Source organism: Xenopus laevis, chromosome 2S, assembly GCF_017654675.1.
Source record: "Xenopus laevis strain J_2021 chromosome 2S, Xenopus_laevis_v10.1, whole genome shotgun sequence".
NCBI classification, from domain to species: domain Eukaryota; kingdom Metazoa; phylum Chordata; class Amphibia; order Anura; family Pipidae; genus Xenopus; species Xenopus laevis.
Window position 1 is genome coordinate 152232934 of NC_054374.1, and position 24972 is coordinate 152257905.

The 24972-nt window shown below is 36.2% G+C and overlaps 1 protein-coding gene across 1 annotated transcript in view; it reads right to left on the reverse strand.

The window, feature by feature from the left end:
• Positions 1-248: 248 nt before the first annotated feature.
• Positions 249-24972, reverse strand: part of LOC108709988 (guanylate cyclase soluble subunit alpha-2) — a 116492-nt gene continuing 91768 nt past the window's right edge. Inside the window, exons 6-8 of the mRNA XM_018250320.2 lie at positions 19508-19651; positions 6548-6702; positions 249-1545 (exon numbers count right to left, since the gene is read on the reverse strand). Of these exons, the coding sequence (XP_018105809.1) occupies positions 1338-1545; positions 6548-6702; positions 19508-19651 (507 nt within the window). The 3' untranslated portion in view covers positions 249-1337. The remainder of the gene's footprint in view (positions 1546-6547; positions 6703-19507; positions 19652-24972) is intronic.

Sequence of the window (24972 nt, forward strand, 5' to 3'; positions counted from 1 at the left end):
AAAAAAATTCGAAATTCAAAGTTTTTTTTCTTCTATCCCTTCACTCGAGCTAAGTAAATGGGCCCCATATATAGTTCTATTCAATAATTCACGTTTAAGTGGTGTAACTTAGAACTAATCACTTTATATAATTTTTTTTTAATTTAAACAATTCTATTTTCTCCATCAAAATAGTCTGCAAAGAAATAATAGTAAAAATTCTATACCATTACTATAATAATAATAGAAATAATCTGTTTTTAAATGACTATTTCTCTCACTTTGATGAAATCTACATGGCCCCCAGATTCACGTATGAATGTTTTTTGAAAGTATGCATAATAGGGCCTGATGGGATTGTGAGTGTTTAGGGATCTATGGATCGCCAAGAATAAGAACAGATTTATATTCACTATTGAAAACAATGTAATATGTTATTTTGTCACAGACAATGTATATCAAAGAAGCTTGGTGGTTATTTACACTGATGAAAATAGTAAGTAAATAGCAAGGTTAAATATCTGTATATGAATTATCTGAGTTTTACAGAAAGTACATTCAGGTGCTATGGTGGGAAATGGGCATTTTGTTACCATTTACACTCAACACTTACGGTCCTACAACACAATAAAAGAGAAGTAGATTCAAGAAAAAATGGATGATCTTTTGACGCATGCCTTTATGAAGACTTGTACACTCCCCTCCTCAGTGAACACATCTACAGGTGTCCCAGATGGAATATTATAAATCACACAAAGCTATTACCTTATAAACCAATTATCTGTCATTTTGTATTCGTATCAATGGCCATGTTTCCACTGCAGTGCTAAAAATTGAAATGATGTTTTGCAAGTAGATGTCAGCTAATCTACATCTCCACATCAGCTGACGACGGTTATTAATAAACCCTGATCAGGTAGTTTGCGTTCACATTTTGCGAATAGTTGCACACGTTCACAAGCAGATGAGTGAGCATGAGTTGGTACACAAGAGAGAATCATTAAAAGAATGAGTATATTATTCGTTTTCAGACTTCTAACGGAAAAAAAATGAATATATTGAAAGTCAGTTGCTCCAAGTCAATCTAAAATGTCTGTTCATAGACTAATATTATCTAGGAAGTAGATAAACTCTTTCAACTTCTATCCTCCATTAATTGTATACAATAATAATGAAGGCTGTGTTCATAACACGTCAACTACCTCTGAACAAAAAATAAAATGATTATTGCCTGACATTATGCAGAGCTCTTGCTGTTTCCAACTATTCATTGAAACAGATAGAACCTCTGCAATCCTGACCCAATATTGGGTTTGTGCTTTTTTTATTTTTAAAAAGTCTTCAATCTGCAGACGGTTTCATACACTCGTCTCCCTAAGGTACATAGTGCCGATGTTGTAGGAAACCTTTCTCATTCTAACAGATGTTAAAGAATGCTTTGGTTGCTTCTGACCACTGTTGGCCTCCAGGAAATAGCAAATCCCAGATATTTCTTCTGGAAAGTTTTCTGGAAGCTCCTCGCGAGAACGGGGTACAAAGTGGAAATTTTCTTCATCTTTCAATAGTCTAGAAAAAAACATACAATAAAAATAAATATCACAGCTGTTAAAGTAATTGGTTTGTAATTTGCCTGTTTTTTGTGCCAAGATCTTGCAGAGTTTTACCTAGGAAACTAAATATAAAATTTAGAGGGGATAATATAGACACAAGGGGGCCAATTACTAACATTAGAATTTTATTTTTTTTCCACAAGTCTCTAAAAAAAATCATGGTTTGTCTAGATTTCTTTAAAACTCTAAACAAATTATATTTATTAAATGTAAAAACCTACTGCAAGATTTCACCATGTAAAAGTTGCTGAGGTCCTATAGAAGTCAATGGGAGCTGCACAAATCCTATTGGACCATTTTATTCAATTTTGAGTGGGGTTTTCTTTGGATCTTTCAATAACTTTCATGGCATTCATGGTTTTAGAGAAAATGAGTTAAAACTAAGTTTAAAAAAAACTCTAAAATACTTTGATAAATGTGCATCTAAGGGGAAAATGTATTAAAATTCAAGGAGTTTTCTTCCTCTATTGTTTTCACCTATTCTTTGGTGCAAATTCACTATGCGCCGAAGCGCCTAACGCTAGCGTCAATTCGCTAACATTGGCCATTTTCGTTACTTCGCAAATTCACTATCGGACACTGGCGTAATTTCGCTAGCGTAACTTCGCACCCTTACGCCTGGCGAATTTGCACAACGGACGTAACTACGCAAATTCACTGACGCGCACATTGTTCTGAACGCTATCTTTTGCGCTAGACTTCCTTCGCCACCTCAGACCAGATAGGAATTTCTTCAAAAAAAGTTAAAATTTTTTCCAAGTCCCAAAAAACGCTGGCGTTTTTTCTATAATATGGGTGATAGGCTGAAAAAGATCGAAAATTTTTTTGGGGCTCCCCTCCTTCCCCCCTACATTTTCTAACTCATGGCAACTTAACTAGTGATGGGCGAATTTATTCGCCAGGCGCGAATTTGCAGCGAATTTGTGTGATTCGCCGCCAGCGAATACATTTGCGAAACGCCCATGAAAATTCGCCGGAATAATTCCCCAGGGTCAAAAAAATTTTTCATCTGTGTCGGAAAAAAACGGGCGCCGGTGTCAAAAACGAGAAAACATTTCGCGAATATTTAGCCGTTTTGCGAGTTTCACACGAAATTCGTGAATTTTGCGGCGAAACGTCGCAAATTCGCCCATCACTAAACTTAACTATACAGTGGGCACATGTGTTGGGCAAAATAAAAATTTTATTTGATGTTTTAAAGGTTTCCCAGGCATTTGTAGTGCTGCTACATATTCCTCCATTGAAATTTGAATTTGGTGCCGTATGCAAATTAACCATCGCTAGCGTAACTTCACTTTGCTTAGCGAATCAACGGTAGCGCAACTTCGCAACCTTATGCTACCCCTGAGTGCAACTTCGGATTTTAGTGAATTTGCGAAGCGCTGACGAAACTACGCCTGGCGAAGTGCGGCGAAGTTACGCCTGGCGCAACTACGAATCTTAGTGAATTTGCCCCTTAAAGTTTTCTGCTACATTTGGAATGATTTTTGTAGTCACTGTGAACATTAAGAATATTCTTTACAGTATTACTGTAAATATATATTATAATTAGATGCAATGCTCTTTTTAAAATGGCTTAGAAGACAAATATTGTTATATGATATAATAATTGAGTTTTATTAATGCAACAACTGGCATTTCGGTACAGCTAGCATCATAGAAAGCCAACTTTTTTTTAAGAGATGTGAAAAGCGAAGGTAATTAGTATGGCTCCCCTCGTAGTTTTCTCACCAAGAGGAATAGGTACAAAAAAGAGCAATTAGCTCTGCAGAAAAAAAAGTCATTAGCGTTCTTGCTTTTAAAGAAGTGCTATAATTATCCTTAATATATGTATTTGTTGGAGTCTCGCAGCGGAGGGTATAATGTCAAAAGCAAGTGCTACTGTAAGTTTTTATTCCTTTTTAAATAATAATAAATAAAGCTTGTTTTTAAGATAAAGCAATGAGGTCTGTGTGTTAATTTAATTTTTTTTTGGTGATGTGGGAAGATGCTGCTTTTAACGGCAACCTTGTGTGTACCTTAATTAGAGCAATTATCTCCCTAATTTCACCTGTTCGTTACACTTTCACATCCATGCTAGTCATTTATTATTCCAACTGTTGCCTTGAGCTGGATACTACAGCTTGCAAAACAAAATAATGTGAAATCCCAGAGGAAAAGGCAACAAACCAAATAGAATATGTATTCTGCAAATCATAAAAACCTTGAGGCCCTCTTGGTAAGCTAATGTTTATGCAGATACAAGTATCTACTAAAACAATATACATCTGAATTTTCAGCAAGGGAGACAAGTGAGGAAATGTGAGTGAAAGGCTTTGAATGTTAGAAGGAGGATTTCCTGTTAACTGGGTCTACAAGATCTGGGCCAGGAGGTAAAAGAGAAGAGTTATTCCATTGGACGTTAGTTGATCTCTGTCTTGATAACACTCTGAAAGTACAGGTATGGGAACCATTATCCAGAAACCCGTTATCCAGAAAGCTCTGAATTACAGAAAGGCTGTCGCCCATTGACCCTATTTTATCCAAATAATCCAGATTTTTCAAAATGATTTCCTTTTTATCTTTAATAATAAAGCAGTACATTTCACTTGATCCAAACTACAATATAATTATTCCGTATTTAATGCAGAACCAAACCATTGATTTTTTTAATATTTATATGGTTTTCTAGTAGACATAAGGTACAAAGATACAAATTACAGAGAGATCCATTATCCTAAATGTATGTCTATTCTTGTCATATTTTCAGTTTATCACCATCCTGCATAAAGAATTGATCTGATTACGCAATAGGAACCAACTGGCCAATCCATCAAAATTCCAGACTCTGAGGCTTTTGCACCTCATTCCTGCTAATTCCTAATGAACTGCCCAGTTTGCAATCTTTGATTTCATTCCATCTGCCAGATTCTCCTGCAGTGTAAAAACATTACAACTTTGTCTGTATAATTATAATTTGCGACTCTAGAGCCATTTCTAAATGTCAGTCCCCAGAAGATTTCTAAAAACTATAAATATATTTTTCATAGTCCAGAAATTTAAGGCATTGTTTTATGTAACCTAATATTTTCTTGAAATAAAATGAATCCATTTCTATGTCCCTCCTTTGCCATTAACCCAGACTACGAGTGGCAAAACTCAATAGCAAATCTGATCTGGGGCAAATTAATTGAAATTCAAGGAGGTTTCCTCGTGTTTTCTGCTACATTTGGAACAATTTTTGTAGTCACTGAGAACATGGCTTTAGAATATTCTTTACAGTACTACTGTAAATATATATAATAATTAGATGCAATGCTCTTTGTTAAATGGCTTAGAAAAAAAATTGTTATATGATATAATAATTGAGTTTTATTAATGCAACAACTGGCATTTCGGTACAGCTAGCATCATAGAAAGCCAACTTTTTTAGAGATGTGAAAAACGAAGGTAATTAGAATGACTCCCCTCATAGTTTTCTCACCAAGAGGAATAGATACAAAAAAGACCAATTAGCTCTGCAGAAAAAAAGTCATTAGCGTTCTTGCTAGGCTTGGGCGAATTTGACCCGTTTCGCAAAAAATTCCCTGCCAGCGAAATGTCACCAATGCCCATTAACATGCAACGCCATACAATTCTATGGGCGTCATTCGTGGTGAAACAAGGCGAAAACATTGGCCCATGCCTTCTTGCGATAATTTGGTCGCAATTTTTTTAAAATAAAGTGTAGAGTTTTAGTGAATAAATAATGTGTGATCAGACCGGAACAAAACACAAGACAAACTAAGGCCGGTTGCACGTATTAGTGTAATTTCTGACTGGTACGGTGAAGAAGAAACACATTTTTTCATCTTTCACATGACATTGATGGTAAGTTCCATGAAGAAATCATTAGCCAAAACATAAGTAGGTGTATTAATCAAAATGGGAATTTAAACAGTTTTTAGAATTTGAAAACTTGAATATTTCTTATATGTCTGGTTACGTATGAAAAAACTTGATTGCTTAAAAACCTGAACTAAAATCGCAAACACAGTGAAATCACATTCTACTCTTTATTTTCAGTGAATCCGCCAAAGCTATATAGAAATAATTCTTAAATGTTTTAATTTTGGAAACTGGAATTTCCAATTTATGGCACAAAAATCCTTTAATTGTGGTAAAAACTCAATTACATACCCACAATAGGGCAGAGAAATTTAAACTTGAGTTGTTACCGCTATTTGAGCTGGGGGAGGGGGACAAATGTGAGTTACCTTGAATCATGTTTTTTCATGGGGAAAAAATGCAAACTCAAATTTTCAAGAAAACACTAACTAGCATCTAAAAGTTGGCTTTTCAAGTTTTCAAATAAACTCAAAATCTTTGATTGACCTGGGCACAACAGTCTATGGCAGTGACAGGCTACTACTGGCTCTATAGTACTTACAAAGCTACAAGTTCCAGCATTTGATCACCAGTATGTGTAATGTAGTTAGTTTTACAAAAATGCAGAATGGCACCCGTTGCCTTGGCCATGCCAGTCCCTCACAAAGTGCTTTTACTCCTGATTAAATGATACATTTGTCTTTTGCTAAGTTATAAACATCTTCTTTCTTATTTTCAAAAAAAAAAATATTCTGCAAACTAGGGATGCACCAAATCCACTTTTTTGGATTCGGCCGAACCCCCGAATCCTTTGCGAAAGATTCGGGCGAATACCGAACTGAATCCGAACCCTAATTTGCATATGTAAATTTAGGGGTGGGAAGGGGAAAAATTTTGACTTCCTTGTTTTGTGACAAAAAGTCATGTGATTTCTCTTCCCACCCCTAATTTACATATGCAAATTAAGATTTGGATTCGGTTCGGCCAGGCAGAAGGATCGGCCGAATCCGAATCCTGCTTAAAAAGGCCGAATACTAGCCGAATCCTGAACCGAATCCTGGATTCGGTGCATCCCTACAACAAACCATGTACAGAACATTTGGAATACTCACTGGTATGTTGTTGGACTGACGTTTATTCTACGAGGATGGCTTCCTGATTCAAATTTACTAGCCAGAGTAACATTATTTCCAAACAGGCAATAACGTGGCATTCTTACACCAACAACACCAGCAAGGACAGAGCCAGAGTGAATTCCTATTCTCATCTGTAAAAGAAAAATACATTGATGTAAGAGAATAATATATTATTATCTGCAGTTTTTAGCATTTGATCATGCCATGTGTAGGCCTATAGACAAATATTCTACAGTATTTGTATATATATGTATTTTGTGGTCACAGCCTCATTGCACCCCCGCCTAATGGTTTTAAAAATTAGGGGTGAGCACAAATTTCCCTTGTATGTGGAGGCCTATTTATTAGTGGTTGATTTTAGTGGTTTCAGAGACTTTTGAAACTACTACTCCTTTAAAACTACTAATACCATGGAATTTATTAAAAGTTCCAATTATACAAATATGAATTGAAAAAAATGGTGCACTACAAAATACGAGTATTTCTAAAACCTCTAAAAATGAGTTTACCTGTGAATTACTGGTGAAAAAAGATTCTGAAAAACTCTGAAAAAGTCCGAATTAAAAATCTTCCAGTAAGATTAGTGCAGCTTCCTTGACTTCTATGGGACCTCAACTGCTTTTTTTTGAGTGCAGTTTTGTATTAGAGGTTTCCACAGTTTTTAAACTTAATAAATCTTGAATTTGTAGAATTTTAAAGAAATATATTTGTTAAAAAATAAGATTTTTTTTTTGTAAATTTGCCCAACAGAATTAACATATAACTCCAGAACAGTTAAGCAAGAAATTCTAAACCTATATTTTGGGCTTCTGTACCAGCCAAAGGCCACTACAGCCCTTTAATGGTGGAAAGCTGTGGAAAGGTTGGCCTAGCATAGTATGTTTAGTATATAAAATACAGTACTTCTAATTGTATTCTTTTTAAAGGTTTAATTTGTCTTTAAAGAGCAGTTCACCTTTGAATTAAGTATTAGAATGGTGTTGGCACTTATATTCTGAGACAATTTACACATAAAAAACAAAATAAAAAAAAATGGGTGTGTCATTCTGCAATATGCTGAGCCAGATGCATCACCAAATTCTGCTCCATATTTAATCAATGCATGATGCATGTTAGTGCTCCTGTTAAAAAAAAAGTCTTGTATTTTTTTTTAATCTCCTCACAAATTATAAATTAATTAATAATGCCTGTGTGCATCCTTCCCGTGTTCAGCACCAGACCTGATATACTCCTGTGACTCATACTGTGCCATTGCTGGACAAATAATTGCTCATTTAGGGGCACATTTACTATGGGTCGAATATCGATGGTTAATTAACCCTTGATATTCGCCAATCTAAGTTAAATCCTTCAACTTCGAATATCGAAGTCGAAGGATTTACCGCAATTCGTTCAATTGAACGATCGAAGGAAAAATCATTCGATCGAACGATTAAATCCTTCGAATCGAACGATTCTAAGGATTTTAATCCATCCGTCGATCAAACGAATTTCCTTCGATCAGAAATTGCTAGGAAAGCCTATGGGGACCTTCCCCATGGGCTAACATTGGTGCTCGGTAGGTTTTAGATGGTGAAGTAGGTGGTCAAAGGTTTTTTTAAAGAGACAGTACTTTGACTATCGAATCGTCGAATAGTCGAACGATTTTTAGTTCGATTCGAAGTCGTAGTCGAAGTAGCCAATTCGATGGTCGAAGTAGCCAAAAAAATACTTCAAATTTCAAAGTATTTTTTATTCTAATCCTTCACTCGAGCTAAGTAAATGTGCCCCTTAGAGTCACATACCTGAAACACTAAAGACCATTTCTAAAAATGTAAACATCTTTCATTTTTGTCCAAATTATTACTCCCGTGCCCTTGTTGTATCTCCCTGCATGCTGCTAAGGATGATGGAGGTGCCCAGGCTTACAAACTTTACAAACAAATTTTTCGGGGTGCACTTAAATAAATCTTCTCTTCTCCATCTCTGCTCTTCTCCATCTAAAACTACCTGAATTATTTACCAGGATAACTAACAGAAAACTGACACTTAAGGACAAAAAATGCCGGACTGGGTGTAGGGTTCGGTCTTTTGAAGCTTTGGGGTGTCCTTCTGATGGGAGCAGTGGGGTGGGAAAATCACAGTAGGCACGACATGGAGTTGGCTAGGGAAAGATTTTTAAATCAGAAACATTCTTTCTTTTGCAGAGGAAACCATTACAGAATAGAATCCTTGCAAGAAAACAAGTTATACACCCGTTAAATGTGAGCATTTATCACACTGTACACTCATTCTTTGAACAATAGTGGATGAATCATACATTAAATTAAAAGCCAATGAGCAGTATTGTACAAAGCCTAAATACACTTCAAAACTTACAAAAATCAATTTGCTGCTTTGTTTGATCCCCACGTTTTTCACGGGGCCACTGTTCTCATCCCCTGCATGATGGAAAATGCATGGCTTAATTGAGCTTTGTTGATATTTTTCCCCAACAGTTTAGTGATTTTACCAAAATAAGCCTATTTTTACAAGTAATTAAGATCAAATATCAAATTAGAATCTAGTGAAAAGCTCTGTGCTAATTCTTTCCTTTTGCTAATGATTGCTCACATTTAAAGGTGTGAATAACGGCTTTCACGTCTCTTTTTTTCACTCCTTTATCCTATTTTCATTATCAGAACTGCTTTATTGAGGGAGATCACAGAGGTTTCAGCACTTTCATCCTATTATTTCCCTCAAATGGTCCGTCAGTGAATTTCCTCACCTTTCTATTCTTTTAACTCACCTTCACTCTGCATCTCTATTATCCACAATATTTTGCCTGATGTAACTCTCATTAGTACATGGTTCTGCTAAAGCATATATATCATTTATTATTATTAACCATTCATTAATGATAATACTAGAAAAGTAGTACATTTATGGGGTCTATTAGCTTGAAACCCTTGTTACATTACATTTCCATTCTCTATTTTTTAATTAGTATGTTCTCTTTATTGGTATGAATAATGGCATAGTAGCATAAATACTTACACCAAATTTAATTCTTCACTTTATTACTATACACAGTGGTGCTATGCTGTGTAGGTACTGTCTACAAGGCTAAATCCAATTGGTCCCTCTCAGGAACATTCCAAATTACAAATGCCACTAAGCAGTTCTCTGTAGGTAGTTGTAAGCATTTGGAGCTATGCATGGATCTCTGTGGAATAATGGGTACCTGTTTGGGTCTGCCCAAATATTTAGGGGCACATTTACTTAGCTCGAGTGAAGGATTAGAATAAAAAATACTTCAAATTTCGAAGTATGTTTTAGGCTACTTCGACCATCGAATTAGCTACTTCGACCTTCAACTTCGACCACCTACGTCGCCACCTAAAACCTACCGACCACCAATGTTAGCCTATGGGGAAGGTCACTATAGGCTTTCCTAACTTTTTTTGATTGAAGGAAAATCATTCGATCGTTGGATTAAAATCCTTCCGATGGATTTTTCCTTTGATCATTCGATCAAAGGAAATGTGGTAAATCGAATATCGAAGTCGAAGTAAATGTGCCCCCTAATGTGGGTTTACTATGGGGCACATTTACTATTGGTCGAATATCGAGGGTTAATTAACCCTCGATATTCGACCCTCGAAGTTAAATCCTTCGACTTCGAATATCGTTTGATCGAACGAATGATTCGAAGGATTTTAATCCATCAAACGATTTTCCTTCGATCCCAAATTGGCTAGAAAGCCTATGGGGACCTTCCCCATAGGCTAACATTGGTGCTCGGTAGGTTTTAGGTGGCGAAGTAGGTGGTCGAAGTTTTTTTTAAAGAGACAGTACTTCGACTATTGAATGGTCGAATAGTCTAATGATTTTTAGTTCGAAGTCGTAGTCGAAGTCGAAGGTCGAAGTAGCCAATTCAATGGTCGAAGTAGCCAAAAAAATACTTTGAATTTTGAAGTATTTTTTATTCGAATCCTTCACTCGAGCTAAGTAAATGTGCCCCTAAATGTATGTACAGGTATAGATCCATTATTTGGAAACCCATTATCCAGAAAATTCTGAATTACGGAAAGGCCATCTTCAATAGACTTCATTTATACAAATAATTGGAATTTTTAAAACAGATTTCTGTTTTCTCTGTAATAATAAAACAGTAGCTTGTACTTGATCCAAACTTGGATATCGTTAAGCCTTATTGGAAGCAGAACCAGCCTATTGAGTTTATGTAATGTTTAAATGATTTTCTTGTAGAGGTACAGTATAAAGATCCAAATTATGGAAATTCCATTATCCGGGAAAGCCCCAGGTCCCGAGCATTCTGTATAACTGGTCCCATACTTGTATACGAATCAAAATTTATGGGGCAAATGATTGGAACATAATATTTGATTTGGCTCAGCACATGGGTGGCTAAATAGGAAAGCACCACGGAGCAACCCACTTATATCTTCTTCTTTCTTCGAATTTCCCGGGGCAAATGCATTTGCAGTTTAACAAAATACCCAACTTTTTCGTTAAAGTTCAGCTTTTCGTTCTACTGCGCATGCACAGCCGCACGAGAAAGGAGTAAGACAGAAGAAGATCGATCCGTGGTGCTCACTGATATAACCCCGGGCCGGTGCAGTTTTCTGCTGATAGGAGCACCAGCCCCGGGGTTTCAGGTAAGTCAGTACAATTACTTGGGGTGCCTAACATTTGGCACCCCCAAGTGTACAATGCCTTTCCTTCTTCTTTAACTAATGTATTTCCCAAGCCGAACATGCCAACGCATATACAGTGTAGGAGATGTGCTTATAGGCGGCTGTGGGGATGAGATGCAACACTACATTGAGCAGTGAGCTCCGCCAGTTTTTATTCCTTAAACTTGCTGCACTTAGGCATTAGTTGATTGACTTTCAACACTTTTTACTAAAGTTCATATTTTTTTCTTTTCTGTGAATTTAACTTTTTAGAGATACAAATCTGGAATTTAAATAAGTACTCTAAAACCACAAATTCTTTTAATTATTTGAATGTAAAGAGCCCAAAAAAATGTAACACAAAACCTAGGATTTAGGGCCTTTACACTTTTGTGTTTGCTCTTGCGCTACTCTTTGGTGGCTCTTTGAAGTGTTCCACTGTACGGGAACACAAGAGTTAACATTCTTTTCTAGCTTTCTGTACCCATGGGGCTACACTGAACTGCAGAAAGCAGGTGAGACACAATATGAATAAAACCCTGATTTGCTGGGGTGCAGCTTTCAGCATTTACTCTTACTTACGTCACCTTTAAAGGAATTGTTTGGTATAAAAATAAAAACTGGGTAAATAGATAGGCTGTACAAAATAAAAAATACAATTAGTTAGCCAAAAATGTAATGTATAAAGGCTGGAGTGATTGGATGTGTAACATAATAGCCAGAACACTACTTCCTGCTTTGCAGCTCTCTTGGATTTCCACTGATTGGTTACCAGGCAGTAACCAATCAGAGACTTGAGGGGGGCACAATGGTCATAATTGTTGCTTTTGAATCTGACCTGCATGCTAAGGATCAATTGTAAAAGTTATGTCTAGTGATGGGCGAATTTTATTGGCAGGCGCAAATTCGGGGCGAATTCCCGCGTTTCGCAGACGACGAATAAATTTGTGAAACTGCAGCGAAAATTGCCGATGTCCAAAAAACGGATGCTGGCATCGTTTTTTTCAGACGCCGGCACATTTAAGCAAATGAATGTGCGCCGGCATGCAAAATGAGACGCCGGCAGTGTTTCACAAATGTTTTGCCGTTTTGCAAATTTCACTGGAAATTCGCAAATTTTTCGGCAAAGAGAAATGGGACAAATTCGCCCATCACTAGTTATGTCGCATGTGGTCCCCTTAAAGTCGCTGACTAACTCAGAGTTAGAGAGCTGTAAAGCAGGAAGTAGTTTTCTGTTATGTTATCTTACAATTCCAGTCATTCCAGCCTTAATACATTACATTTTTGGCTAACTAACTATATTAGAAACATTTTTTATTTTGCACAGCCTATCTATTAACCCAGTTTTTATTTTTATACTGAACTGTTCCTTTAATATATATTTCCCCCATATACATCTTTAATGAGCACCACTTTTTTAAGCTAGTATATAAAAAAACAATCCAAAGCGATTTCATTCAATGCTGTGGTTTATGTCACACTGACATAATAAATTTGTATTTTGGTCTTGCCATAGTACATGTTGGCGGAAGAAACTTTTGTGTATGTTCTCCCAGGTGTAATTCACAACCATGAAGAAATAGGGGATTTGTCGTGAAAATGGAAATTTGATATAAGCTTCATCATACTGATAAAAAGAAACTTTCTAAATACAATCAAATAAATATTCTGCATATTTTAGGCAAAAGGAGCCCCTTAAAAGATATATTGGATCTAACTGTCATTGAATATCTGACACCCAACTCCACATATCTGACACATGCTGAGAGAGGGATAGTGAACATAAACTTGATTATTTCAGAAATGGTACAGAATTTTTAATTGATCGTATTTAGAAAGTTTCTTATTTCACTATGCCAAAGCTTATATTAAATTTTAATTTTTGCAATAGTTACCCTGTAATTCTTTTTCACAAATAGGTTTTGTTTTTTCTTAAAGTTTTTTTGAGATACAAATGGTTCATGTGGGTACCACCACAAGCATGCTGAGGGTCAGTAGTTCATTGCAAATTGCTAACTCATGCTGGAATCAGCCATGTGGAGGCCTTTATATTTAAGGTCGGTCTTTAGTGGTTTTAGAGAAACCACGACTAAACTTACAAACTCTAAAACGACGACTGTCATTGAATTTACTGTTACTGAATTTATTAAAAGTTCAGAATTAAAAAAGTATGAACAAAAAAATGCACAGAACGATCTGAAAAAAATCCAAATACCACGAAAATCTCTAAAAATGTAAGTTTTTCAGACAATTCACAGGGAAAAAAAATCTGAAAACCTCTAACATATTGATTTGAAAATGGTCCAGTAAGATCAGTACTCCTGCCATTGACTTCTATAGCACCTCACCAACTTTTACTTCGCAAAGTTTGACAGGAAAGGCTTTTGGAGTTTTTTTCACTGGATAAATCTTGAATTTTTAGAGATTTTTAAAAAATTTAAAAAAACACAAGTTTTTCAAGATTCACAGAAAAAAATAAATTTGATTGTTAATAAATGGGCCCCATAGAGTAGGTGAAATCATCATCACTGATCCACAATATTTCTATGTGCAGCAGGAAAAAAAATTTGGCTGAGTAACCCCGATACATATCGTTATATATGTAAAATAACTGCAAAAAAAAACCCAAATTAATATATTATTGAAAGAGGTTTATTGCCCCTTCTACAGTTAGTGGAGCTTCCCAACTGACAATTCTCTTGTCCTTTATATAGGCATGGGATCCATTATCTGGAAACCTGTTATCCAAAAAGTTTCAAATTACGGAAAGGAAGTCTCCCATAGACTCCATTTGAATTAAATAATTCAAATGTTTGAAATGTATTTTCTTTTTTCTTGTAATAGTGGAACAAAACTCTGTACTTGATTATAAGATATAATTAATCCTTATTGGATTTATGTTTGAATTATTTAATAGACTAAAGGTATGGACACTCAAATTATAAAAATCCCTTATGCAAAAAACTCAGGGGTTCCGAGCATTCCCATACCTGTATAGTAAAATTTTGGGATTACAAATTGGAGGGTTTAAACATTACTCAAGAATGGCTACACCCGTTTACTAATCATCCCATCAACGGGGTCTTTTTTTTTTTGCATTTAGTTACACATTCATTTTGTACTGAATTTGTCGGTGTAAATATCATTTTCTTATTTGAGCTACAGAAGCCATAATGAAAAGGCTTCAAAACATGACAAGATCTGAAGAGGTTCCAGTACAGTGGTGTGCCATCCTTTCATCCTTTCATGAATTGCCTCCTGTTTCCCATCTCCCATTCATGTTGGTGTCATCATAAAAGATAACTTGATCGAATCTGATTTTAAAATTCAATAAATAAAATAACTTATGGGCTAAATGTATAATGCCTGAATGAACTATTAGAATTAGAATGCCTGTAGCATAGTGGATGCATTAAATAATTCAAAGCTTGCTGGATAATTGCAGGCTTTTAAAGCTTAAAAATAACCAAAATGAAAATGATTAATCTGCCCTGACCTACTGCTTTTGTCTATCTTGTACATGTCATTTTTTTTGTCCCTTTAAAGTAGAAAAGCTGCCTTACATTTGACTTTGTTATCTGGCCTGCTGTGTTCAACCATTTGCATCTGTTGTGTAAACAAAGCCTCACCCATTTTCAGTGGAGCTTAAAATTATCGATGCACACCAATTCTGCTTGTTTTACCAAGGCCACCAAACAAGCTCAATTTGACCCAATTGTTTGCCCTCTGGGCAACTAACTGGACAATAACAGGGTCCCATGCAACCTGCTAGGAGAACAGTGCATCAATGGGCCAATACAGTCCTCACCTCAACTATAGGGCACATTTACAATGTCCCACACAGTGTGCAAAGTGCATAAAACGATTGACAGGTAGCTTAGCTTAACAGTGAGTTGTCTAGTTGGGTTGCCTATCTGCAACAGAGCTGTCCACCAATGCATGGACAGAGAGCTATGGGTGGGAGATAGGAACCCGCATAATCTATGTGCAATTCACAAAAATGTACAACTGCAACAATTGTGCAGGACCCCATAGATTGCACACAAGACATAATCAAGTTTTTGGGCTCCCACACTCCAGGACATTGAACATTGGATGTTGCTTAAAAAGAATCTTTATTTGATCCATTCAAAATTCCACCTGACATATTCTGTAAGTCACACACTTGGAGGCTTATTTATTAAAGGTTGATTTTTAGTGGTTTTTGAGGTTTTTGAAAAAAAAACACAATTGTCATTTTTATTAAAAGATCTGAATTTTAAAAAATACGAACGGAAAAAATCACTGAACGATTTGCTAAAAAATACAAATCCAAAAACTGCTACATTTCTGATAAAAATGGGCCAAAAGGATCACCGCGGCTCCCGTTGCCTTCTATAGCACCTCGACAACATTTTGTATTAAAGGCTTTTGTGGATTTTTTCACTAGATAATGCTTGAATTATAAGAGCTTTTAAAAAATATAGGAAGACCACAAGTTTTTCAAGATTCATGGGAAAAAAAAATAGCAATTCGATTGTCGGTAAATCGTCCCCATAATCATAGGAATATTGTAAAATCACGATTTAATATTTCACTATTTCACCTCCTTACATGTCATCTTAAAACCATGTAGGAAGTATTAACTGGTTACAGATTATATAAAGGTATAGGACCTGTTATCCAGGATGCTTGGGAACTAGGACTTTCCATAATTTAAATCTTCATACTAGAAAATCATGTAATGTTATATAAATCCAATAGGCTGGTTTTGCTTCTAATAAGGATTAATTATATCTTAGTTGGGATCATGTACAAGGTACTGTTTTATTATTACAGAGAAAAGGGAAATAATTTTTTTAAATTTTTATTATTTGAATAATTTCCTTCATTTGGAGCTTTCTGGATAACAGATTTCTGGATAACAGAACCCATACCTGTACCATAAGAAAAGCATATCTATCAAAATTATAATACATTAAACAAATCAGCTAATATCAAAAACAGAATTCAAACCCAGTGGCTGACAAGTGTCATCCTTACCTGATACAATGTTATGTTAATATGCCCCCTCATCTAGTGATGGTCGAATTTGGGGCGTTTCGCTTTGCCGGAAAATTCGAAAATTTTCCGCAAAAATTTGCGAAACTGCGCCGCATTTTTTTACTCTGTTTCGCAAATTTTTCGCCTTTCCCCAAATTTCATGGAAAATTCGCTAAACTGTGCCGTGTACATTTTTTTGACACGACAAATTTTCGCTGGCGAAATTTCACGGCGGTTTCGCAAATTTATTCGCCGGCGGGAATTTGCCGCAAGTTCACACCTAGCAAATAAATTCGCCCATCACTACCCTCATCCCATCTTTTTGAAGGAGACGGAAAGTCATATCCCACTTGGAGTTGCTAAATGTTAGGCAAAAACTTTGAGTTTTTCAAGTGCCAATTAGATACAGTTGTACGATTCTAATCGAAACTCTTAATTTGAGTTCATTTTAAAAAATGCGGAATTTTTTTCCAATCCTATTTTTTCAGTCTGAAAAATGAGTAACTAAGCCAAATTCGTGGATGGTAGTTAGGTTAAATTTATTTCTGGTATCTTCCTACTAATAACTTCCCTTGATGAACAAGGTTGGGGAAAGCTAGTCTCAGTAATAGCTGCTATAAGTCAGCAACTGGAATTCTCAACTGCCAATGAGTGTTATTGATAAATCTATAAAAAAAGGGAATTTTCGTATATTGAATGACTTTAACAGCTTTAGGTTTCTAGACCTAACTTGAACTTGGGAGCTTTAAACTTAATGAACTGCCATTTTATAAAACACAAGTAGTGCATATGATTTATCCGAAGGAATAAAAATATTTAGCCGCTTAGGCTATTTTCTCTGTAATGTGTGCCACTGCTTATATAGTCCTGGTACTTTGTCTGCTAATGGAACAATCTGCTGGAACCATTTTTCTGGAAATTAATTTTGAACAAAATCGAGCATAAAAAGTCACATTAGCTATAATGCTAGGTATTTTCCTAAAAAATGCTAGGATCTAACATTTTAGATATCAAGTTTATTAAATGGCAGGTTGTCCATTCTGGTACTGTTCTTGATATATCACTTTTCTGTTACAGTTATGAAGCTTGAATGCAAATAATAGTTCATTTGCAGTAACTGATGAATCTTTAAAATAAATATATTAGCTCTCTTTTTCAACCTTAATGAATAAGAAGCTGGGAGCGCTAGGGCTGCTATCTGACAAACAAAAATATGGTGGTGTGTTTTGTGCTTTTGAAATATCAAGGACTATACTATATAATCATCATTTTCCTTCCTTCCTGCATCGTTGTTATGGATATTATGAAGCAAATGTCTTCTCTTTCTTCTGTTCTTCTGCTTTCCATAACTGCTAGAAAAGTGTTACTGACACTACAGGGGAGGCCCAATTATCAACATTCTCATTGTAGTGGTTTAAGGGGTTTTATACAACACAAATAAACTCTTTTTCTCTAAAAATTTATTGAAAGATCCAAATATAAAAAGTAAAGCACATTCCCTTCAAAAACTTTGAACATTGTGCTAAAAAAAACCTTTAAAACCCCTTAAGAATTTAAGTTTTTCAGACAAAAACTCACTAAAAGTCTGAATGGCTATAAAAAGGTCGAATAGAATCCGTGCAGCTCCCACAGACCTCAGCTTTTACTTTGCCGAGTTTTTGTATTTGTTTGAGTTTTTGTAATTTTTTTATACTTTATAACTCTCACATTTATAGGGTTTTAGAGAAAAACAAAATCACATATTTTTAGAGATTACAATTAGAGAAATTACAATTAAAATTTAACAATTACAACAGAAATTCAAGAATTTTTGTTTTCCTAAATTTCCATATTACTATATTTCCTACTGAAACCTTACTTTTCACCTCCCACATTCCTACTATCATTATTATGATAATCACCTTCACAGGAATAGGAAATTACACGACCATTTAAAATTAAATTAAATTAATTAAAATTACTGGTAAATACATAGCATGAGTAGGAAGAATCATCTAACTTTATACATAGCCCATACAAGCACTCCCCTTTAAAGGAGAAGGAAAGCTCCAAGACAGTTTATTGCCAACAGATTAGCTGCAATAGTGCAAGCTAGAACGCTATATTTATTCTGCAGAATGCTTTACCAGACCTGAGTAAACAGCTCTAGACACTCTCTCTGTTTGTTTAGGATAGACGCTGCCATATAAGCTTGGTGTGACATCACTTCCTGCCTAAGTCTCTCCCTGCTCAGATTACAGCAGGGATGGGAGGAGGGAGGGGGAGAGGAGCAAACTGAGCATGCTCAAGCCCTGCCCTGGAGGTTTAAACTGAAAACAGGAAGTCTGATACAGATGCCCATGTCTACACAATAGAAGGAAAGAAAAGCTGTGTTTCTTTTGACAGAGGACTCAGAGCAGCATTACTTTGATGGTTTACTGGTGTATTTATATAGACCTTTCTGATAAAGCTTACTTCATTGTAGCCTTTCCTTCTCCTTTAATAAGCAAATTGCTGCAAGGACATAATAGTAAAGTGGTAATTTAAATTTGATATTCTTAAATGAAAAGGTACAGTATATACTGTATCTTCCAGGAGTCCATGTAAAAGAACGGATTCATTTCTAGTGGTTATAGCAACTGGTGCCACTAATAGTACATTGCCCCTGCTGTTTTGCACCAATTAGAAATACAAGGAGAAGCTTGCACCGAGATACCAGATCTGACATAATAGTGGACAAGCAGAGTACAGGGACAACTGATGCTTATTTTATTGCAGGTAGTTTTTCTCTTTACCCATGTTTGGTTTAAAACAAGAGTGTTATCAAACTAGGGTTCAATTACAAGGTACAACCACAGTTATGGTTATGCAGAAGAAGCACAAATTATTGGCCACAATTCACCAACTGGCAAATCAGGACCAAGTGCACCTATTGATGTGTACTGTGTAACGCTGGAGCTACCACCATGTTGAATGTGTTACTAGCTCAAGGGCTTCACCAGTGCCCTGTGTCAATAAGTGCACTAGATTTGTGCCCAGAAGAATTTCATGTTAGAACTGTTTTTTGTTTACTATAAAAACTTTAGCAGCAACCTGCACCCGAATTACTATTGAGTGAATCGTGAAATTGTGGAAAATAATAATCAATTATGGTTAAAAATCAAGCCTTTATATTTCTAAGATAGTACCAGTGCAATGTATGAAATCAAAGTACAGTGTAAATGCATTACATTTTTCAGTAGCGCAATAGAAAAAGATGACGTAGAAGTTACTGCACCTTGATTGATCTTCCGTCAGGAGTGAGGACTTCTTCTGAAAGTTCCATCATCTTTAAAGCCATAAGAGCAATGAGCTTGGCATGACTGTTGCTCTTCCTGTGAAGTCCCGCTGCTACACAGTAAGCATCTCCAATTGTTTCCACCTGCCCGCAAACACACACACACAGGATTTATTCATTTTTTAAGGTAAGAACAAAATCATCAGTGGCAGAAATTTTGCTTGTATATTAAAATGCATTGAAATGGGAATCCAAGAATAACCGGAGCACACTACGGAATTCCTCTATCTACAACAGCCTAAAAGTGATTTTTTTTAATGTGAAAATCCGCTTTAGAAATACCCTGTTCCCTACATTGGTAACCTTCAAATCCCACCAGATGAATATGCGTCCATGTTCCAGTGATTCTAGAGCGAGATTCATGCACATCTACAAAGACAGGACTGAAGATTTAAATAGCGTTTCCACATTCATTATATGAAGTTTTTGGGGCTAGAAAAAAGAACAGAGTGGTCTGTCAATTACTCCCAGACTCGTTTTTTTCTGTCCCCAATTTATCTGATAGGATTTAAATTTGAAAAGCGACGTTCATGCTGGAATGGCTGCAGAAATACGGATCTCTCCGTATAAGCATGCTAACATTTCTTGAAATATGTCAGATACTGGATCTGCAGTCCCACTGCTCTGCTTTCTATTAAATTCACCACTTTTGGACAATATTAGCTTTAAGGATAAATTCACTAACAGGAAATTTTTCACCAGCGTCAGCTTCGCACACCTAGGTAAGCTAGTATTAGTTTCTGCCTAGCGAAAATTCTCTAGTGATCTTCCGCTTAGGTCAATTTAGAGATCCAGAAAGTGTAACTGGGCCACCTGTATGCAAGTTGTCCATGGTGGTGAGTAGTATAACAACTTTCTTTGACCCTAAGGTGAAAACATACAAATTTCCTAGCCCTGATATGAAGCCAGAGAGAATCCTGTACAAAGTACTCTTCTGGTCTTGAGTTGCAGTCTGTACAAGTTTAAAGTAGGTTAGTCAAACTAAATTATAAGTTGTATCATGTGAAAATGGGTTGAAGGTATTCCTAGGGTAAAAGAGCATATGGATTAGTGATTTGTTGAACAAACAATATTAATAGATCCAAGGAGTATTCCTGTTGCCATTCAAAGGTCAGAAGGTGAATTTGCAGGGAACCTTGGGGTTCTGTTTGCTTCCTCCAAAAGAACTTTCCTCCAAAAGAACTTGATGAACTTACTATGGTATATTACTATGTTTCATTTTATACATCTGTCCTGGCTGAGTCTAACTTCAAAAGTGTTAAAAGATAATTGTGAGGAAGTCTTAGGTTTGTATCACATATAACATAAAATAATCATGAATGCTAGTTTCATAACTTCCAGTAGGATATTCCCTGCCCGATTCAATGACAGCTCATGGGCAACACAGCGGAATTAGATTATGAACAGATATGCCCAAAAAATCAAGAGATAATGATCCAGTCCTGGATTTTTTACTCTACATGGCAACTTGAAATAAAGTCTTAAATAAGATCGGACTGGATCATCCTAAATGATCATGCTAATAAGATGTGGGCAGATGGTGGGGGCATCTCTATATGAATGAAAGGGGAGTTAGATGTGCACAGTAAATGCTGGTAATCTGCAGTAAGTAATAACAACAACAAAAAGCAACACAGCAGAAGAATTTCAGAATAAAAAGAGAAACACTAAGGGGTATATTTATCAAAGAGTTTAGTTAATAGTGAAATTCCACCACTCTCCATTCATTTCTATGGGATTTTTATAGGCGTATTTATCAAAGGGTGAACTTTCACTTTCACCCATTGATAAATACGCCTTTCAAAATCCCATAGAAATGAATTGATAGCTGCGGAATTTCACTCTAGTGGCGGAACTTCACTCTTTGATAAATTTACCCCTAAGGGGCAGATTTACATAGGGTCGAATATCGAGGGTTAATTAACCCTCGATATTCGACCATCGAAGTTAAATCCTTCGACTTCGAATATCGAAGTCGAAGGATTTAGCGCAAATAGTTTGATCAAACGAAAAATCATTAGATCGAACGATTAAATCCTTCGAATCGTTCGCTTCGAAGGATTTTAATCCATCGATCGAACGATTTTTCTTCGACCTAAAAAAGCTACCAAAGCCTATGGGGGCCTTCCCCATAGGCTGACATTGACTTTGGTAGCTTTTAGGTGGCGAACTAGGGGGTCGAAGTTTTTTCTTAAAGAGACAGTACTTCGACTATCGAATAGTCGAGCGATTTTCAGTTCGAATCGTCTGATTCGAAGGTCGAAGTAGTACATTCGAAGGTCGAAGTAGCCCAAAAAAACATTCGAAATTCGAAGTTTTTTCCCTCTATTCCTTCACTCGAGCTGTTTATGTTATAGGTAAGTAGATGTCACTTTGTACAGTATTTTTCTTTTATTCATTTTGCCCATCTTGCATTATGTGGCATTATATTATTTTGCTATTCATGTGCTTACATGGCTGGTTGTTATCCTTACTCCAGGATAGATATTGCTTGAACACTAAGGGGGTATTTATTTAAACTTAAAATGTTCTCATTATTTCTAAAATAAAAATTCCACCAACTCCTATCCACGATTTGGCTTAATTTACTATAAAACCTGAACGAAAATTGTGCGTGCGTGAAAAATATAGACCAAATCTAACAACAACTCGAATCATGCAACTTTTTCGTTTTGTCACCCTAAAACTTGAATTTTTAGAGTTTGAAAACCAACAGATCGAAACTCTCAAAGATCAGGCAAAAAAAAACAAAGTTTCATCAATTGTAAAAGGGGACATCTACCATTGACTTTTACATGACTTCAACAGGTTTTAGCTGGAGTATTTTTGGATTCTGATTTTTAGCAGCCTTGGAGCATAATAAATCTCAACAAAAATATTTCCCTCTAAAGATTCAAGTTTTTCCCCTTAAAAACTCGACCAGAAAATTTTGAGGATTAATAAACGGGCCCCTAAATGTCTAATTATCAGGAGCAAATTCTGTGCTCATAATGTACCTGTGTTATACTGTTTGTTTAAACAGCAATATTAGAAAAATGATCACAAATAGAAAGTCAAACTAAAAACTGAAAAATATAATAATACAAGTTCCAATCCACTAACTAGATACTAAGATACATCTTTCAGACTTGTGCAGAAGTGCCATTTTTGTGCATTTGCCAGCTTTTCCATCAACTTCATAAATCACCCAAGTGTTCCCGTTTTATGTTACTTTTTATTTATCATTGTCAGAAACAATATTTATGGTATTACTGTGCAATAAAAGACAAAGCATAGCATACTCAATAAAGGCATAAAGGTAAAACTGACCCATGCAAGTACCCTGCTCTGCTCTTTATTAACCAACCAGTCTTTTCCAGTATATGCCTAGCAGAATATATAACTATATACAGTATATAACTGGATACAAAAATGGTTCTTCTACCAACTGAGAAGAGCCATGTTGCAGCTGGGGCAAAGTGCAAATAATAGATGCAAAGCACCATGTTTATGCCTGCCAGGTGGTGAACCTGTTGACATGTGCTGCTCATGGGGGCAACACGTGGCTGGGATGGGGCAAGTCTGCTCTTTGTGTGCCATTCAGGAGACCAAAGGAAGGAGCGCCAGTTTATATAGTGAATAAAGTACCCCCTCTTGTAAAATATAAGGATATTAGAAGTTACCGAGGAGTTTCATGACCATATAAAAACACGAGGCCGAAGGCCGAGTGTTTTTATACAGGTCATGGAACTCCGAGGTAACTTCTAATATCCTCATATTTTACAACTGGGGGTACTTTATTTATTATAATACACAAATTTCAGTGAGTCATGTGACAGAAATGACATCAGAACTCACCGTTTATAACTGATAACATCAGAACTCACCGTTTATAAGGATATAATTTACAAGATATTCATGGTTTTTGTGTATTATACAATATTTCACCTCAGAGAACTGTGCTCTGCTTTGTATATATATATATATATAGGCTGACTACGTTCTGTGAATTCCATCTGGTCTGTAGGTATTCTGGGCAAAGTGCCTTAGTATGATATTCCCTGAAGTGGAGTCAATCATTTGTATTGTTATTATAACAGCTAATATGCAGTGAAGGAAACACAGACACGACTTGATGCTGAAGGGTTAATACCCAGTTTTATTTGGCCACAGAGAGTGCAACAGTGAGTGAATGTTTCCGGCAGTCAAGCCACCCTTCGTCAGATGCCTCTGGCTCTATCCAAGAACACACAAACACACATGCACATTTCACCAGAGGCATAGGCTAAACAGACTACTCAGCCACTCTGGCCCAAGCCTACGGAATCTCCACCTGTAGCCTGCCAAGATCCTACCTTTCATGGGACCGCACCTAGATCTGACTCTTGGCAGCAAACCTTCTGAAAGGCAAGAGGAGGAGATAAGGGTGGAAAATTTGTTCAGTTTAGGAAAAGATTAGGGAAAGGGGCAATGTTGTGATGATGCCCTACTAAGCAAATGAAGTCATTGAGAAGAGAAGAGTCACGTGATGTTTTGCTGGTCATTTCTAAGCAGAACAACATCACAAGATCTTGTTGTTCTCAAAACATACATCTTCAACTGCCTACAATGGATAAACTGTGGAGGACAGGAGCAGTTGTTGTCCGGTAGAGTGAGCCCACATGCAGGGAATCTGCGAGACGGTGTGTCCAAAAGAACCGCTCTGGCCGCGGCATACAAACAATTCAAAAACTTAGAAATGGACTCCACCGGATGAGATGACAACCACGTGGAAACCAACGTATTTAAAATGTAAATACTTTATTAAACATCGCTCTAAAATCACAAACGGGCAGGGGATATGCGCTCGAATCGTTTCGTGACCATTGTGTCACTTCTTCAGAAGCATCATGGATGAACAACAGGTGGCTGCTGTTATCACAAATCCATTTCAATACTAGAAATATTACTATAAACTGCACAATTGCTAAGAAGAGTACTCTAAGCAATTTTACATTCATTTGTGGGACAGCTAGTATCCTCCAGAAACTCTTACTGGTGCTGGATTTGCAGTATATTTAAATTATTGCTGAACATAGAAAATGAAAGTTGAAGATTGGCCTTTTACCCCTCTAAATCTCATTTCCTGTACTGTCAAAGGTAAAATTCAATCATGATGGGCCACAGCTAGAAGCTCTGATATATACATAATGTATTAGCAAATATGAAAGTTTTAATTAGTGTGTTTTGTCTGATACATTTTGGTCTTATCATCAGTTAAAGTTCCGCTGCTCTTTTCACCTTCAGTTGATTTTCATTTGAGTGGCTTTCACTTTAAAAAACAAAAATTAAATTACTAATCAGTGCAGGAATCGGCCATGATTCTCTTAACAGGACATTATCAGTTTATTTGTGCTGATTGTTTTCATTTAGAATCTATTTAATAT